This window comes from Triticum aestivum, chromosome 1A, assembly GCF_018294505.1.
Source record: "Triticum aestivum cultivar Chinese Spring chromosome 1A, IWGSC CS RefSeq v2.1, whole genome shotgun sequence".
NCBI lineage: Eukaryota > Viridiplantae > Streptophyta > Magnoliopsida > Poales > Poaceae > Triticum > Triticum aestivum.
In genome coordinates, this window is record NC_057794.1 from 417,229,911 (window position 1) to 417,247,295 (window position 17,385).

The window sequence follows — 17,385 nt, forward strand, 5'->3', positions numbered from 1 at the left end:
TAGTACTTGCACTCAGCACACAGTGTTAAGAGCTAGCAGAGGAAGGGGGAGAAGAAATTTAGTGTGCGCCGGACCATGGCGACTGCGGTGGATAGTGGTCGTGGCACCGTATCCGACATGACGAGCATGGAGTCGTGGGCGAGCGACCCCGTCGGCGAACTAGTTGTGGTGCTCGCGCAAAGACAATGAACAGAGGAGGAGAATGCAGTGCTCGCGCCATGGTATCATCCGTGTAGTAGAACGAGAGAGGAGGCCGGGATGATCGACGTCGAAAACGACTCCAGTGTAGTGGGACGAGAGAGAGGAGGCCGAGAGGAGGCCAAGATGTTCGACCCCATCGGCAGCGCGGCGAACTACAGTTTGCACGAAGATAGAGGACACAAAAAAGCAGTGTGCGCGCCATTGCAGTAGGAGGACGGCAGAGAATATGTTGAGATGAGCGACGCCTGAAACTACTCTAGTGTAGTAGGACACAGGCAAGGAGAGCAAGGGGAAGGGCGTCGGCGTCGAGAGGGACGAATAGGAGGGTTCTGAGCAGAGGACAGAGGAGCTCGACATGGCAGCGTGACTGCACTTGTTCAAGGAGAGATGAAGCTACGATCGTTGAAACTAAAAACTTACAACACGAATATTGTGCGGAACTGCGAGATTAGGCTGTTGGTCAAAAGAAATTTTAAATGATCGATCATGCGCGACGAGTCTAACAAAATTCGTCCAAAATAGCTTCAAACAGGAACACGAAATAAAGAACTTTCGGCTGGCAAAACTACGAACAGATCGCCTGAATGGAACCGTAGCATCGAGGTGCATCTTTTTCATGTAGAGCTTACCTCGAATCAAAGCACCGTTGCGTAGATAAGAGGGACAAGGAAGAGAGGAAGTTAGAAAGAAGATTAAAGGAGGTTCAAGAAGACCTCATGTAATCACCTCGCATCCCTCCAGTTTCCACTCGTGTAAGGGTCCGTTTGCACTCGGCTCGGCCTGGCTCTCTAAGAAACTGTTGATCTGAACGTTTCCAGCAAGCCAGGCATAGAGGTGTTTTAAGTTTCGTATCATGCAGGCCTAACAATATATGCAGCCAATCAAACAGCCTGTTTTGTTTTAGTTGCGGGATGGCCCAATTTGACGACGGTCGCAGCGAGCGACGGATGTACCCAGGGCCGGCCTTGGGCCAGGGCAGCAGGGGCGACGGCCCGGGGCCCGGCCAAACTAGGGGCCCCGACCCAGCACATATAAAAGGATACAGCCATATAACATAGGCCCATTATTGATGCGAAACAAAAAGGCCAACGAGGCCCGTATATGATACGTCTAGGAGAAGCCCAAAAGCCTAATACACAACTCACGTGATTGCATGGCCGGCGGCGCCGGATCCTTAAAAAAACGTGATTGCGCGGTGCCGTCGCGGTTTGCTTGATTGCCTCTCCAATTTCTCCGATCCAATCTAGCAACCTATATGCATGTGTGATCAAGGCCCCGAGGCCCCATGGTGATTACTTTGTCTTTGCTTTTCCTGGAGAATGGAGCAGATCAGCACCGAGTTACTCCATCGCACTGGCTGCCGGCTTCTAGCACAGTAGGGCAAGGAACGGTAGAACAACCGAGGTATTTTTTGTGTGAATTATTTTAGTCCTCAATCTCAATCTGGAGTATTTTTTATTCCTGTATAAAAGCAACACTTGTTGGCCTTTATATATTTAGCTGGAGATTGTTGCTGCTAATTTAATCCAGTCTCCAGCATTCAGGTGTCGCTCCTTTTTTTGACAAACATGTTGCCTGGAAAACACTTGTCTAGCTTTGAGAAGAAAGAAGTAAAGGAGCAGATAAATTACTATCATTAATCTTGACACTACCATTGATGATTTTTGAATAGAAAAATGCACAGAGTCGTTTCTCATGATTATTAAAGGGCATTTGTTTTCTGTTGTGCTCTGTAACTTATTGATATTTGATCTAGAACATAAAAGTACAACATTGTTACTAGATATCATCCACCTGATTTTTTTTATCATTGTTTATTATGGCTTTACAATATTTTTTCATATCAATGTATGGAATCTAAAAAGAAAACACTTCGACCACTGGGCCAATTTATTGAGTTCGCCCTAGGGCCTCCAAAACTTCAGGGCCGGCCCTGGATGTACCCACGCCTATTATTGTTTTCTTTCTCGCACAAGACACGAGCGAATAGTACTACGAGTCAATCTGTAGGCAGCAGTCAAGCTTGGTAGGAAGAGCGGCGGGCAAGTTGAGAGTAGCCCGCAAGTTTTGTGGCATTGTAAAGAAGCCCCTCTGTACGAGAACTAGGACACTTTGCTGTGCAACCAAAACGATCATCTCCATCGTTCCCGAGTTTGAGTTTCTACCAAAGCGCCAGTCAACGCCCTCCGCCGCCGCCGGGATGGGCGCCAAGGACAAGGCGCAGGCCCCGCCCCCCGCCGCCGTGCCGGACCAGGCGTACCTGGAGGCGGTGACGGGGAAGCGTGACCGCCTGTTCGAGCAGATACTGGACAGGCAGGCCCGCCGGCACGCCGAAAACGGCGGCAGTCCCATCAAGTCAGTTCTCGATCCCTCTGTTTTGAATGAGTGGCATACGATTATCACCCCTCCCCTCGCTACCGAAAGAGTATGGACTGGGGGCATATGCTCTCTGCCTAGCACTGTACAAATAACATGTTCAAGTCTAATATAAACTTTTGAATCATACCTCTGATTTGCTTGTTAAACATTCAAGCGCACGCACGAAGTTTGTGGCTCACCAATATGGCCTGCTATCGTTTAGCTCATTTTTCGCATTGCCGGCCGCCTCGTGCTAAGACGCAAGTCATTGGTTCGAATCTGATAGAATGCTTGTCTACTAGATTGATTCATTTATTTTTTCTTTGTTTTCGAAACTTTCTCAAATAACTACCTGTACTTACTGAACTAATCTAGAATCCCTTTTTCTAATCAATTCTTGTTTTATACTGTACATTTTAAATGAATTTCCCTAAAAGGTAGAGGATGATCCATGAATTAATCTAACCATCAACTAAAAAAACTCCTAGATGAAAACATAACAGAAAAGTCAGAAAGACTCTTTGCTTTGGATCTAGGAATCGCCAGCTTCACGTGGCTGCAATTAGTGTGCTTTCGTGAGTGATATTATTATTTTCACTACGATGCTTCAGGATTACTTTGCATGATGGCACGGTCCAGGAGGGGAAGAAGTGGATGTCGACCCCGATGGACATCGCCAAGGAGATATCAAGCGGGCTAGCAGCTCGCTGTTTGATAGCTCAAGTGAACGGAGGACTGTGGGACATGACAAGGCCGCTGGAAGACGACTGCCAACTGAACTTGCTAACCTTCGATAGCAAAGAAGGGCGGGACACTCTATGGCACTCGAGTGCCCACATTCTTGGAGAGGTGAGTTCAAAGCTTGTCCCTGTCAAAGTATCTTTTGATGAGCATAGCATGATAACAGATAGTTCATTTTCAATTCAAGTTTCTTCTAACCCAAGGTAATGAACATACGCAGGCTCTCGAGCGTGTGTACGGCTGCAAACTGTGCATCGGGCCTTGTACTACGAGAGGGGAAGGTTTCTACTATGACGCCTACTACGACAACAATGTCACGCTGAATGGCTCGCATTTCGGTCACATTGAAGACCGGGCTCGAAGAGCGGTCGCCGAAAAGCAGCCATTCCAACGTATTGAGGTCTCCAGGGATGAAGCCCTCGAGTTTTTCGCTGAGAATAAATTTAAGGTTGAAATCATCAATGAATTGCCTGAGCACAAGCCCATTACGTTACATAAATGTGGCCCTTTGGTTGACCTATGCCGCGGACCGCACATCCCGAATACTTCTTTCGTTAAAGCTTTTGCTTGCCTCAAGGTAATCCGGTCTTCTTTCTTTAGCAAAGTTCTCGTCTTGATGGGATTTAGTAGTATTTCAGATTTGAATTTACATGTAAATGTTTTATAGGCTTCGTCCTCATATTGGAGGGGAAAAGCAGACCGTGAGAGCCTGCAGAGAGTATATGGGATTTCTTTCCCTGATGCTAAACTTCTCAAGGTACATCATCATGTATTTTTCTCTAATTTCTACTGGGATCTTGATATGGAAAGTCAGATATGACATGTTACTATACACAGAATAAGTACCTCGAACTTATCAAACATGGTAACAAAAGCCGAAACTGATTCCAATACCACTGTAGGCAGTTATTTGATCTGGTTTTAGATGTCAACAGTGCAAGATAAGAGTGCAAGCTGAACTTGTTTCTTTGAATTGTAACTATACATTCCTAACGATCATGTTCATGCTCTCATTTTATGAAAACCTGTTGTGTTTTACATACACTTTTATTGCTTGATAATCTGCAGGAATATCAACGTATGATGGAGGAGGCTGCGAGGCGTGATCACAGGTTATTGGGGGAGTCCCAGAAACTCTTCTTTTTCGATTCGCTTAGGTACCTTGGCATTCTCGATTAGATTTGTCTTTCTTATACTACTATTTTTTCATTCCTTTTACATCTTTGGGTCATGGTCATGTGCTAGACCTTTGATTAGCTTCACCCCTGTGCAGCCCAGGAAGTTGCTTCTTCCTTCCACATGGTACAAAAATAGTTAACAAATTGAAGGCTTTTTTGCGACAACAATACAGGGACAGAGGCTACCAAGAGGTAAGTGTTCATTTGTTAGGTACTCCAAGTAGTGATCTAAAACGTCTTATATTACTTTACAGAGGGAGTAGTAACTAGCTTTTCAGATCATTGACAGTTACATCTGTTTCCTTTGCTTATGTTCCTTATGTATTTGTTAGGTTGAGAGTCCAAATGTTCTCAAGATGAAGCTTTGGGAAACATCTGGGCATAGTGCGAACTACAAGGAGAACATGTTTCTTTTTGAGGTAAGCACCTGGTATGAACACATTACCGCAGGTGTGCTCGATGGAAGGCGGTATCGGGTAATAGAAGGAACTGGAAGATGGATATCGGGTTTTCTTGCTTGCTTTATTCATCTGGCCAAGTCCCCTTTACAGGGAGAGGTGTCAAAACCAAAACCAGATCCTAACAATCTAGAAACTATCTCAATAAGAGGAAACTTCTTGAAATATTTGATAAGAGGCTTCAAATTAAACCACATTACTAACTGAAAGAACACAGGTGGATAAAATAGAAGCCACAACTTATCTCCAGCTCGACTTGCCACCATCAACTCTCTCGTGCACATGCACTACTACAGAACGGTTACTAGTAACGGGCCCGAAATGCCCATAGTGAAGAGCATGCCAACCCATCACTAGTAATCCGTCACTGGTACTTGCATACAAGTGACGGGCGGGCTTCAGCTATAAAGGTTTTTGCAGTAGAGACGCCCTGGTGGCCTCTTTTTCTGTAGTTCTGCGCCCACATAACGGCACATGCATGTACTCCGTAAAATGTTACTCCCTCCGATCCATATTAATTATCGCTGATTTAATAGAAATTTGTACTAAATCAGCGACAATTAATATGGATCGGAGGAAGTATAACATAATTGTAAGTATTGACAGGAGATTTGTTTTGCACAAGTCACAGAATATATCACCATCAAGTTAGAGACTGTTATGCAACTGTAACTTCTGTTGACTTATATGTGCGCGTATTTGTAGTATCTAAGGGTGCTTATTTGTTTTATTATTGTGCAGATCGATGGAGAGGAGTTTGGTCTTAAGCCAATGAATTGCCCTGGGCATTGCATAATATTTAAGCACGAGACTCGTTCTTACAAAGGTGAGCTCCTTCTCTAATTTTAATTATGCTGTATATTTACTCCTTCGTTATTAAACCTGAATTCCGGATTGAATATGCTACAGAGTTGCCACTGCGCATTGCTGATTTTGGAGTTCTTCACAGAAATGAGGCTAGTGGAGCACTTTCAGGCTTGACACGCGTTAGAAGATTCCAACAGGTAAGGCTTAATACTATCCCTTGAGCTGCTAGTTTCAACAATTTTAATCGCCAGTTAGCGTCTTACAATTTTATTTCTTCCATTATTTAATTTTTTTATATCATTCCTGCAGGATGATGCCCATATTTTTTGCAGAGAGAGCCAAGTAAGTCTGGTAGACCTAGACCATGCATTTTTGTTAATATTCTACTCCCTCCATCACAAAACAAGGATCGCTCATTTATTACAAAGTTAGTACAAAGTTGTACTAAATCAGTGACACTTCTTTTGGGACGGAGGGAGTATTATTTAAGAAAGGGATTAAATTTCTTAGTGGAGATTGTACTCTGTGTGTGCCATTTCCAGCAAATTCCGGTTCTTTTGCATATTCCCCACATAAAGTGTTTGTTATGACTCTCTTTTTACAGTAGTTTCACTGTGGCTTGGATTTAGATTAGATGTTTCTCTCAGGTTGTATCACTGCCTACGTTTAAATAGAAGTTATTGCTTTGTTGCAGATCAAAGAGGAAGTTAAGAGTGTCTTGGAATTCATTAATTATGTCTACGGCATATTTGGATTTAACTACGAGTTGGAGTTATCAACGGTAATCATATAATCTTATCTATATTTTGGGAGCATCTACAAACTATTTGGAACTTTAGATCTCTATATATATATTCTAAACTTCAAAATGGTCGAGATACTAATTTATTTCTCCTGTATTATGTGTTTGGAATTCTTTTAATTAATTTTCTTGTTTGTGGAATTCTTATCTGCTATCATAGTTATGTATCTACTAGAACTTGGGCAACATGGCCTATCCTACTTCTACATGTACCTAGTTAATAAATTTACATATTTACAACATTTAAATCTAATAATTGTTGTCGATTACAGATTAATCGATAATCTTGACATCTTACATTTGTTTTTTCTAGAGACCAGAGAAGTATTTAGGTGATATTGAAACCTGGAACAAAGCAGAACAACAACTGGCAGAAGCCTTGGATGAGTTTGGGAAGCCATGGGAGGTAACTGGTCATTTTCCCTTAATGTCCGCATCACTCTATGCTGCCAGATGTTCAGCATCTAGTATTTCCAGTATAGGAAAAGGGGGACTTTTCACTAAATTATTCTATAATTTCTAATTATACTTGCATTCGACCACTGCCGTGATTTCATGCCCCCAAAATATTTTCTGTGATCACATTATTATGCTTTGGCTTGTCAATGCTGATTTCTTACTCAATTAAGTTATACTCTATGATGATCTACAGTGGTAGTAGAATAAAATTTAATGATGATATACTTTATACAAGCGATTGGCATCTGATGAGCATCAACATATTTCACTCTGGCATACATGTTGTTTTTAGTTTCACAGTTACTAATGTGAATATCTGCATATCTTTTAATTCATATTATGGTTGAAATTTCAATTTGTATCAGCACCTGTGTCTGCCTCACAATAATGTTCAAGTGCTATATCCCTATGCCAAGAAACTGCCTGGACCTGATTGCTTGTTGGATCTTCAATCAAGTTACTAATTTTAGATGTCGGTGTGCAGATTAATGAAGGAGATGGTGCTTTCTATGGCCCAAAAATTGATATCGGTGTGTTTGATGCCCTCAAAAGAAAATTTCAGTGTGCAACACTTCAGGTTCTATAGTTCTTATGTATGTTGGCATAAACTGTAGACAATATTCTCTTTTCTAACCTTTAATTAATGCCTGTTACAGCTGGATTTTGCGCTGCCTGTTCGCTTCAAGCTGACTTATGCAGCAGAGGAGGAAGCCAAGCTTGAGAGGCCTGTAATCATACATAGGGCAATACTAGGATCGGTTGAAAGGATGTTTGCCATTCTTTTGGAGCATTACTGTGGTAAATGGCCGTTATGGCTCAGCCCTCGTCAAGCCATTGTTTGCTCTATATCGTCCGATTCACTAGAATATGCAAAACAGGTAAATGGCCCTTGTGTGTTAGTTTGAAATCTGTTGGTGACTGTTTTTCCATTCGGTATGTTTAGCAGTTTGTCAGTATCTTAGCTGGTTCTCGTGGTAATCAATCAACCAGAGTTTTTTTTCTTTCGAGTTAAATGACAATCCTCTTCTGATGCTCAGGTTCATGCTAAGATACATAACGCTGGATATGATGTTGAAATCGACATGACTGATAAGAAAATCCAGAAGAAGGTAATTCTATCATGCCTTTTGGCACAAACTCTTTCTTTCTTTATTAGTAATTTTTAGTTACAATGTATTTCAGTATTTGAGTGGCAAGAAGGTAGTCTCAGTTATGTGGTGTAGTAGTTTTATTGTTGGATCTCATGGATTGTCCATTTCTTTTAGGCATTTATTTATAGTGCAGCTGCATGTTTTCTTCATATCTCTGGTAGTTTAAGTAAATACAGCTTGTGCAGATATCAAAACATAATAGTTCGTGTATCGTTATGGCCGGTTTCATTTTCAGGTATGCGTGGCACAGTTAGCCCAGTTCAACTATATTCTTGCCGTGGGCCCAACAGAGGTGGAATCTGAAATGGTTTGACTTCTTCACACCCACTGTTGTCGATAAAAGCATTAGTCATGCCTTGTATGAAATTCTGAATTATATATGTGGATGGATGGCTCGTACTATTGCAGGTCAGCGTCAGGTTGAGAGATAAGCCAGAATTCTTCCCGATGAGCGTCGATGATCTCATCTCTCTGTTTAGGGACGAAGTAGCGGCCTACAGATAGGGCTGTCAGTCAGACAAGCTCAAAGCTCGCGAGCCTTTGAACTATGAGGACCTTTTAATTATGATGAAGTTTTAGATCCTTGTTGTATTGTAGTGTGTCTTGAACGTCTGAGCCTTGACGTACTACATGACTTGAGGATCATTTCTGTGGTGTGCTCCCCTATGTCTATGTGTGCAGTGTGTGATGTTTGGTGCCAGTTCTGTCAAAAAAATTAAAAATGTTTGGTGCCAGTGTCACCTATAGGTTCAGGTTCAGTCAAGATGAGCTGCGGTGTTTCTACATCGTTTGCTCAACGAGATGAGCATGGGCCGGGCAATGTTTACTGTGTTGGCCTATGCACAGATGATTCGAGTATGAAAGAACAAATCGTGTCCTGTTTTTATACCAAGTCTATGAAAACTGGGCTACGTGCTTTGCTATGCTCGCTTGTCCTAGGCATCGTTTATAGCGCCCGCGTATGTATGCAGTATGCTGGTAGATGAGATAGGGGTTTTCACCTGAAATAGAAGGCAGCAGACGACGGCCGGCGTGCGGCGTGGCCTCGGCGTTGGGGAGCGGCGGCCGCTGACGGTGATTCCCTTTTACTTTTCTGGACTCGTGGCCGAGAGCGCCAGCGACAGACCGACGAGCTGCTGCCGCCGGTGCCCTCCGACCGCCCCCGCGCAGGTTTGTTGCTGCGTCAAGCCCGTCCGCCCCTCCCTCCTCTGTCTAAACGCACACAAGCTGTTCGGCGCAATGCCTCAGAAGACACATTTTCCTTTCTTCACTTTGTTGCTCTTTCAGATTCAGATAGATCGACCGACCGGAGCCATGCCTCTCCCCGCGAACCTTGTAATGGGGTCCGCCTTCGTCGCGCTCGGCGTCACGCTCCTCGCCGGCTTCCTCTACGTCGCCGTCTGGTCCAAGGCCCTCGCGCCGTCCGACAACTGGTTCTTGCTCGCCGTTCAGAACGACAGGTGCCATCAATGATATCTACTCACCTCACCTGGAGCACTAGTACTTCACTTTCGTTTTGAGATTGCCGCGTTATTGCTCCGCCTGATCTGTTCATTGTTTTCCAGGTATTACTGCTTGCTTGTGCCCCTGACGGTTCCTGTCATAATCGTGGCTGTGTACCTGCATTGGCTGAGCATGAAGATGTTCAAGCATGCGTGAGGAGTAGCCGTGCTAAACAAAATCCATGTTGATGAGAATCATCGTAGGCATCATGAGTTCATCACGGTTTATTTTTTTGCGGGGGATGAGTTCAACACACTTGAGATTGCAATATTTTTCTTTATATAAGACAAATTTCCTAGTGACTTTTTTCTTCTTTGGGGAAAACTACGGTGGATCTTTTTTACCGGAAAATGCACTTGATCATATTATAACTGAGGTGTGAGAGCATCTCTAGCCGATTCCTTATAATTTAACTCCGAAGAGCATCTCTAACCGATCTTGTATAATCCTTTCGTGGAGGATAATAGGTGGCTAATTGGACCCCTACTCGGCGCAACCACCACCGATGCCCACGATTCCTGTTGGGATGAAGAGGCAAGACCCTTTCGCCACCCCGCCGGCCATCGTCGTCAACGCATCGTTGTCAGAAACGACCACCAAGCCGCCGCCTGCATTAAAAAAAGTTTGGGCACCAAAAAACCTCCTTGGAGCCACCTCACCGGCAACTACCGCTGACAGCAAGGTCGCTGCATCTCCGGCGACGGCAGGCTGCCGTCCCGCTGCTCCAACCGTCGGTAAGCGGGCAAGGAAGCTGACGGCGGCCGCACCGGCGCTCGCCGAGGAGGTGGCGAATAAGAAGGACAAGAAGGTGGCTCCGGTGCCTCGTCCTCGTCCGGCGCCTCGGACCTCGTCTTCGACCACCCCTACGACCACTCCTCTGGCGTGTCCGTCCGCTGCTGCCGGCAATAAGGGCCGTGGCCACCAAGTGGTCGATGAAATGCCATCAAGGTAAAAAAAATGTCTTTTCATTTTAGTCGGTGCATTGTTTGGCATTTCTTACAACCATAGGGTGATGAATATTGTTGTTGTTGTTCTTGTCGTGGTGCGTAGATGAACACGGCTGAAATTATTGTTGTCTTTGGAGGAGTCGAATATGCTTGGGCTTGACAATCTCAACTATGACTCGATGTTCAATCATCAAGAGGGCGAAGTGGAGGCCGAGACCAAAGTGGAGGAGGCCAATGCCGAATTGGGTGAGGCCGAAGAGGTTGATGATCTCGTGGAGACACAATCAACCATGAAGCTCCAGAGTAAGGACGCACAACTATTCCCAAGATGATGATGTAGCTTTGTGTTACGCTTGGATGAACTTGGAACGGGTCAATCAAAGACCGGTTTTGGGGGAGGATCAATGTTCAAGAAAGCGGTAAGCGTAAGCGGAGCGGAAGGCCACAGCTTAGAGCAATAGCCGCTTAAGCGCTGCTTAACCGGGATTAAGCGTTTTTTTAAATTGACCAGAATTTGGCTGTTTTTGAATAATATGCACAAGAAGACAGGAAACATAGCACATAGGTAACTAAAAATCTGAAATAGCATATAAGGTTGAGGTTCAGCGGTTCACACACCACAACAAATAGCCAGATAACACATAAGGATAAGGTTCAGTGGTTCACACAGCAAGCATAAATGCATAATATTGTCTTAGAATGAGGCAATGAGCATATAGAAGATAAATGGCAGCAGCAGCACTCAAGCAGCAACAGCAGGATCAGTCTTCATCCACATAAGTGGGCTATTTTAGCTCCCGCCTGACTTTTGGACCGCCTTCTTCGCTTTTCTATCATTTAAGCGCGCGCAGCGGCCGCTCAGCCAGTGCTTAGCGCTTAACCGGTCGCTAAATCACGCTTTTTTCTGCTTAACGCTAAAAGTTGCGCCTAGGCCAGAAGCGAAGCGTTTAGCTCTCGCTCAACGCTTAAACACGCTTAAGCGGCGCCTAAAAACGCTTTCTTGAACATTGGGGAGGATTGCCGAGTACTACAACAACATTGTGGATGGTGGTGATGGTGGCTGTGTGGATGGGGGTGATGATGGAGGTGATCATGATTTCTTTGGTGAGGATGGTGTTTGAGGTCGTGTAGCATGCCTTCGGTTGGGCTCGATCCGCGACATAAAATGGAGCTTGTAGGTTAAATTCTTAGAGTTCTAAATAGTTTGAATGCTTGATATAGTCTCTAGACGCCCTTATGAGTAGTTGCTATCAACCTTATGAAGTTTTGTTGACAAAAAATTTTGTGACCCAAAAATTTCAAAAACTTGTACTCCCTCCGTCCGAAAATACTTGTCATCAAAATGAATAAAAGAGGATGTATCTAGATGTATTTTAGTTCTACATACATCCTTTTTTGTCCATTTTGATGACAAGTATTTTCGGACGGAGGGAGTACATGAATAAAATGTATCTCTTTGGAAGGAGTTCTTCGAGGAGGAGGTCCTCGGAGGCATCATCGAGCAGTAGCTTGATACGACAGTCTTATGTTGAGCCGAGTGCAAGCTCGACGCGGGACGCCGATACCAAATCATGCCTATGGCCGTGTAACGAGTTCATGGCAAGTGCAGGTATCAAGGAAGAATTTGAGCAATATGTCCACAATGCCGAGCTCGCTCCCTTCATCGCAGGTGAGTGCATTCAACACCTCAACCTTATAGAGACTTTCACTAAGAAATTTAAATTTCATTCTCTTTGAGTCTAGAGCTTCATCTAACCTTTATAATAACTAGTTGACTCGTTGTGCCAAATGGCACAGAGACCCGCTAAAGCCATGTTTTCGATGAAAATAGTTTCATTTTGCAAGAACACATTCGATAACCATGCTATATTGAAAATATGTTTATCACACTGCGAGATCCAAGTTGAAAAAAAAATGTATAACCCGTTACGCCAAAAAAATATTTGTATAACATGACCCGTTGCATGGCAGTTAAAAATATTTGCATTTTTTAGTAACTGTGTTTGAGCAAATAAATACGGTAAGAACTTAATAAAAGTTTAATTGATTGTATGCTTAAGCTCACATAAAAGGCAATATGGCAACAACAGAGTACAATTGTATCATGTGCAACAGCAGCAAAAATTAGTTAGCTAATAAATTGTTTGAAGGGAACCAACCATTTCAGAGTAGTTTATCCGACATCTCATTCTCAAATCAACGAAAATACAATTGTGTTTTTTTAGGATGAAAATGCAATTGTTTTGATGCAACGACGGTAAGAGAAATGAGTAAACATCAAAGAAACAGAACATTTAAATTGGTTATTCCTTGGATGAAATCTATTGTTGTGTCACCCAGCCTAGTACCAATTCTTGTCGCAACAACAATCTCACCCAATCCTCCTTCAAGAGGATACACAAAGGATATCAGGACACCAAATTGTGCGTGCTGTAACCAGGAACCTTAATTTAGCTTAGTTTCTTCTTTAAGACCCAGATGATCAACCTAATAAAACAGCATATCCAACAAATAAAATGACATTAGTCATGCATGCAAGACCAAACTGTCTGTCAGAAATCACAGTTAGAAGCATGCAATCCCAATTCACAAGGCGATAATCCCAGCAAATGATCAAAACATCCACAAGAAAAACAAAAATGATAGGCTGACAATTCAAAGACATGATGAAGAATATAATTTTTTTTAGAAGTAAAGCACCACAGGCACAACGAAAGGCAAGAGTACTAACTTATAAATAAGGCCATCTTTATACAACCTGGCAAAAGCTTAAATTACAGCTTTTGGCCTTTTCTCATCCATTGTAAAGCACTGACGCACAAGGCTGACATTAAGTTCACATTAGGAATTGGAACTATAGACAATACATTGTTTTCACTATTTTTCTTAACTAAGAAAATAAGAAGTTTATCTCATGGGTCCAATCAAGGGAGGCTCCAAGCCTATGTAATTGATTCAATACAGTACCACCATACTGATCTTTCCATTCTACGACCTGTACAGAAGATGTTAAGAGGATACACCAAGTGTGCAAAGAAATAAGCTCACTATGATTCATGCACCATCACACATGACAAATTGACACTGCCAATTATGAATTTTAAAAATATACAGGACTCTACATCGTTACAGCTTCTACCACACATTGCCTACAGTGCAAACAAAAGAAAAGACAAGCATGCGTTATTTCAACTGGTGTAAGCAAGGCACTTAGCAGCATCATGGCAGCTCTAGTTATCAGAACAAGGCTAAAGTGTAGCTTAAAATCATTAGTTAACTCTACTTCTATTTCGGTTGCTGAAAATCACAATAGTAAACTTGTTCCTAACTCTTTTTGTGATTAGTAGTCATGTGCATGACTAAACCATATCTTTTGTTATTGTTGTGCGTCTGCATACATAACATGTTAAACTTAGAATAGTCGCGCCCTAACATGTTATTCCGGTAAAAAAATAATTGCATATGAAATTGGCGATACACATACAAGATCTATGAGCACTATAGTGGAAGCATGATACTCTATATACAGGGAAAATAGAGAATTGAACCGCTTTCCACGCAAAGCGACATGATGGATCTGGGCTTCCCCATGGGCGCTCATGTGTGGGCAACATCTGTACTGTTTAATATGTTTCGCCACTAAATTATGGTCTCGTTGATTGAACTGCAGAACACAAATTTTCAAAATATGCATAATTATTACTTTTCGCTTTCTTTAATATGAATAACAAGAACTAAAGGACATATTCATGTCATGAAAAGTGAGGAAAGAACACTCAGAACCCTTTTCACCTTTCTTTTTCACAATCCTTCTTGTGCACTCATCTTGACACGGCCAATTATCATCCTTTGGATATATTTAAATAGAAAAATGTTTTGATTTCATTCCTTGATCCTCCACTCTGTCTTGTCAAGCCACAAGAATTATTCGGAACACAAGATTGTAAATTAAATATGTAAAAAAATAAGAGCACAGAATTAGGATATAGAAATAGCGCGACTCTGATTTCCTTCGTTCGCTGCCCCTCTGCTTCGCTTCAGGTCTCCACCCCCGTGTTGTGATACTACTCTTGCATTCCAATCTAACATTCAGGAATCAGCTAATATAAACTCATTGCTCTTTGTACAATAGAGAAGTAACAGGGGAAAGAAGAAAAACTGGGAATTCACTTGCCCACTGAAGTGTGTAAAGCCCAACTCTGAATTTTTGGTTGTACCGCACATCATCATCCATCTCAGATAGTAAGAGCATATCCTTTAGCAATAAAACATCTGCTTAATTTTGACCTGGAGGTAAGAAGATGGACAAGGCACCTCCAAATCATCTAAATCAAAACCTTTCGGTCTTTGCTTTCACCATGTCTGAGTACCTGCATGGTGTGAGCAGATCATTCAATCAGTACAAAAAAGGAATAATGTTCTAAAATAAGTACACAACAAGGAATAAAGTAGTTCCATCAGTTATCTTGAAACTAAACATACCGTGCGTATAAATCCACCGGATGGTCAATTTTCTCACACCCATTCTCAACAAATCTTGTACATACCAAAAAAAAGTGTCCAATAGGGAGCATATTCAAAAAACCTACAGCTCCTTGAAAGAATGCCCTTCTCCACAGTAACCAAGCAAGCTCATGATTTTTTTGTGATTTAATATAAACAAATATGTGATGTGGAAGTAAAACCATTGGAATATGAAGTGAATAATGTGCATCTACTCAAGTTGTAGGTAATTCTGCGTGCGGTTACTACGTCATCCTTGGTGGGGAGGGCAAGTTGGAGGAGGCTCTCGGATCTCGAGAGGCTTGACATCAGCGGCAATAGTCTGCACAACACGAAAATAAAGATTAAACCTTGGTAACAGAAACAATAGGAGACCTGAAATTATGGGCTGAACAAAAAGAGATAAGTTGGGGAGAAATTTAGGTCGCCAGACTGATGAGCTCTTGCATATGCATGATATATATTACAAATGTGATACCTTTGTGCTGCCTTTAGTTTTGAACCACTCGGAGACCATTATGATCCCTCTAGCAAACATGTTAACAAAACTATATGGGCAATGCATTTCGAACCATTGACCAAAGCATCCATGCACTCGGAACTAAAAGCATCTAATTGTTCTGTTCTAAACTATTTTAAAGTCTGCACTTTGTACAGCTGCAACTTGGTGTCATGAACTGAATTAGTGCATTACTTACACAACAGATATCAGATTAAGTAGAAGTCGATAGAAATTAGCAGAAGTGGGCAACAAAAATCAGCAGCCCATCACCTTGCAATATAGAACATACTTTCGCCGACCATCATAGATCATGCCGCTAAACAACAAGGCACATCGGCCGTCCACTTGAATTATTATTCTGCAACAAAACAAAAGCACCCATAGAGCACCAATTAGAAGGGATCCTGCACACCAGTAAATGGTCTATATGGCAACAACAACAAAAACCATTTAGCCATTCATCAGACAGATGGTGTGCATTAGGTTGGGCCTGCTTACATGGTACAGAGGCATTTAGGCTACACAAATCTTGTAGATATGTGTGTGCAGAGAGAGACATCACAAATGCATAGATGTGTGTGTAGAAAAAGAGATCAGGAGCGAAGGGGAAGCTCACCATGGGGTCTCCGCAAAATCTGCCTGTCATGCCAAGGAAGAGGCATGGAAAAGAAGGTGCGGTGGAGGCATAGGCGCTGCCGCCGCTCACGGCAAAACAGAGGCGAGCCTGGCCTCCTCCCTGGCTGGGCGGCGGCGCCGCCTCCAGGAGGGCCGACCTACTCCTTCACCTACTCGCCCACCTCCTCTTCCCCTGCCCCTTCACCCCACCACCGGGCTCGCCTAACCCTCGCTCGATCTGGAACCAGCGGTCGATGCGGCCGCATTGACAACGAAGAGAAGGAAGACGACGTAGAGGGGCTAGTGTGGTGGAGGAGGAATAGCAGGCGGAGGCCGTGGCGACGCGAGGAGGGGGTGGAGGAGAGGCGGCGACGGGGCTCCAGGGCGGAGGCCGTGGTGAGGCGAGGAGGGGGGTGGAGGAGGGGAGCGGGAGGCTGTGGGGATCGAGGGAAAACATGGCTAGGGTTTGTGTGACGGCTGGTGCGGGAGTGGGACGAGGCGGATTGGCTGCGGAAGCGTGGAGCGGATTGGTCAAAACCGTCTGCACGCGGCCACGACTGACCCAGCCAACCAGAGCACGAGACGAGCCCATTCGTCATTGGCCAACCAGAACTAATAGTAGGTGAAAATCAGGTTTAACTGCTGTGAAGATTGAACGGCTCTAACACACCAGAAAGGCAGATCGAACGGTCAGCAAAGACCCAATCAGAGGAGCCTCCTGGATGCGAGTTGGCTAGTCTCTATATAGTTTTAAATTCTTATACCATTCCTCTAGAAGTGTTTTGTGTTGCATGTAAGATTCCATATTGGGGTTGGCTAGAGGAACCACTGAAATCTGAGTATGAGTCATTTTTTACTAGTCTTTGTTACGGTGAGGATAGAGGAGTGGCACAAGGTAGAATAAAAAGTATTCATTTTCCATAAATTCATTACTTTGCACTATTTAATGGCAAATGCATCATGGGCAAGCAAGATTGCAGCATACTATGTGTCCCTAACTTGAGCCTCATACACACTGCTTTGACAGAAATTAAATTTTATTATTTTGGAGAGATCGGTGCATGAAGATTGCAACACAACGTTGTTAGTGATCACTTTTATGGTGGGATGTATGCCTCCCGTGTAGCTAAGGAGCTGGGTGTTTCACCTTGGCCTAATGA

General features: G+C 43.3%; 2 protein-coding genes and 1 long non-coding RNA gene across 3 annotated transcripts; 2 read left to right on the top strand and 1 right to left on the bottom strand.

Moving 5' to 3' along the window:
- The first annotated feature begins 2,253 nt into the window (after nt 1-2,253).
- Nucleotides 2,254-9,041, top strand: LOC123053630 (threonine--tRNA ligase, mitochondrial 1). The gene is made up of 17 exons (XM_044477141.1): nt 2,254-2,556; nt 3,171-3,408; nt 3,521-3,877; nt 3,968-4,057; nt 4,369-4,457; nt 4,574-4,670; nt 4,811-4,897; nt 5,678-5,762; nt 5,846-5,940; nt 6,053-6,085; nt 6,438-6,524; nt 6,859-6,951; nt 7,489-7,581; nt 7,661-7,882; nt 8,042-8,113; nt 8,391-8,462; nt 8,564-9,041. The coding sequence occupies exons 1-17, from the start codon at nt 2,402-2,404 to the stop codon at nt 8,657-8,659; spliced, it is 2,061 nt and encodes a 686-aa protein (XP_044333076.1). The 5' UTR covers nt 2,254-2,401; the 3' UTR covers nt 8,660-9,041.
- A 50-nt stretch (nt 9,042-9,091) lies between these two features.
- Nucleotides 9,092-10,101, top strand: LOC123053638 (uncharacterized). Its single transcript, XM_044477151.1, has 3 exons — nt 9,092-9,325; nt 9,443-9,615; nt 9,721-10,101. The coding sequence occupies exons 2-3, from the start codon at nt 9,470-9,472 to the stop codon at nt 9,812-9,814; spliced, it is 240 nt and encodes a 79-aa protein (XP_044333086.1). The 5' UTR covers nt 9,092-9,325; nt 9,443-9,469; the 3' UTR covers nt 9,815-10,101.
- A 3,216-nt stretch (nt 10,102-13,317) lies between these two features.
- Nucleotides 13,318-16,800, bottom strand: LOC123053647 (uncharacterized). Its single transcript, XR_006425735.1, has 5 exons — nt 16,227-16,800; nt 15,881-15,968; nt 15,088-15,430; nt 14,398-14,975; nt 13,318-14,269 (listed from the first exon to the last, which is right to left on the bottom strand). It is a non-coding gene; the product is annotated as an uncharacterized lncRNA (long non-coding RNA).
- Between the last annotated feature and the right edge of the window lie 585 nt (nt 16,801-17,385).

Coding starts and splice junctions, on each gene's coding strand:
- LOC123053638 (XM_044477151.1), top strand. CDS start 9,470: ATGCCTCTCCCCGCGAACCTTGTAATGGGGTCCGCCTTCGTCGCGCTC. Junction 9,616..9,720: donor CTCGCCGTTCAGAACGACAG/GTGCCATCAATG, acceptor ATTGTTTTCCAG/GTATTACTGCTTGCTTGTGC.
- LOC123053630 (XM_044477141.1), top strand. CDS start 2,402: ATGGGCGCCAAGGACAAGGCGCAGGCCCCGCCCCCCGCCGCCGTGCCG. Junction 2,557..3,170: donor AACGGCGGCAGTCCCATCAA/GTCAGTTCTCGA, acceptor ACGATGCTTCAG/GATTACTTTGCATGATGGCA. Junction 6,525..6,858: donor ACGAGTTGGAGTTATCAACG/GTAATCATATAA, acceptor TGTTTTTTCTAG/AGACCAGAGAAGTATTTAGG.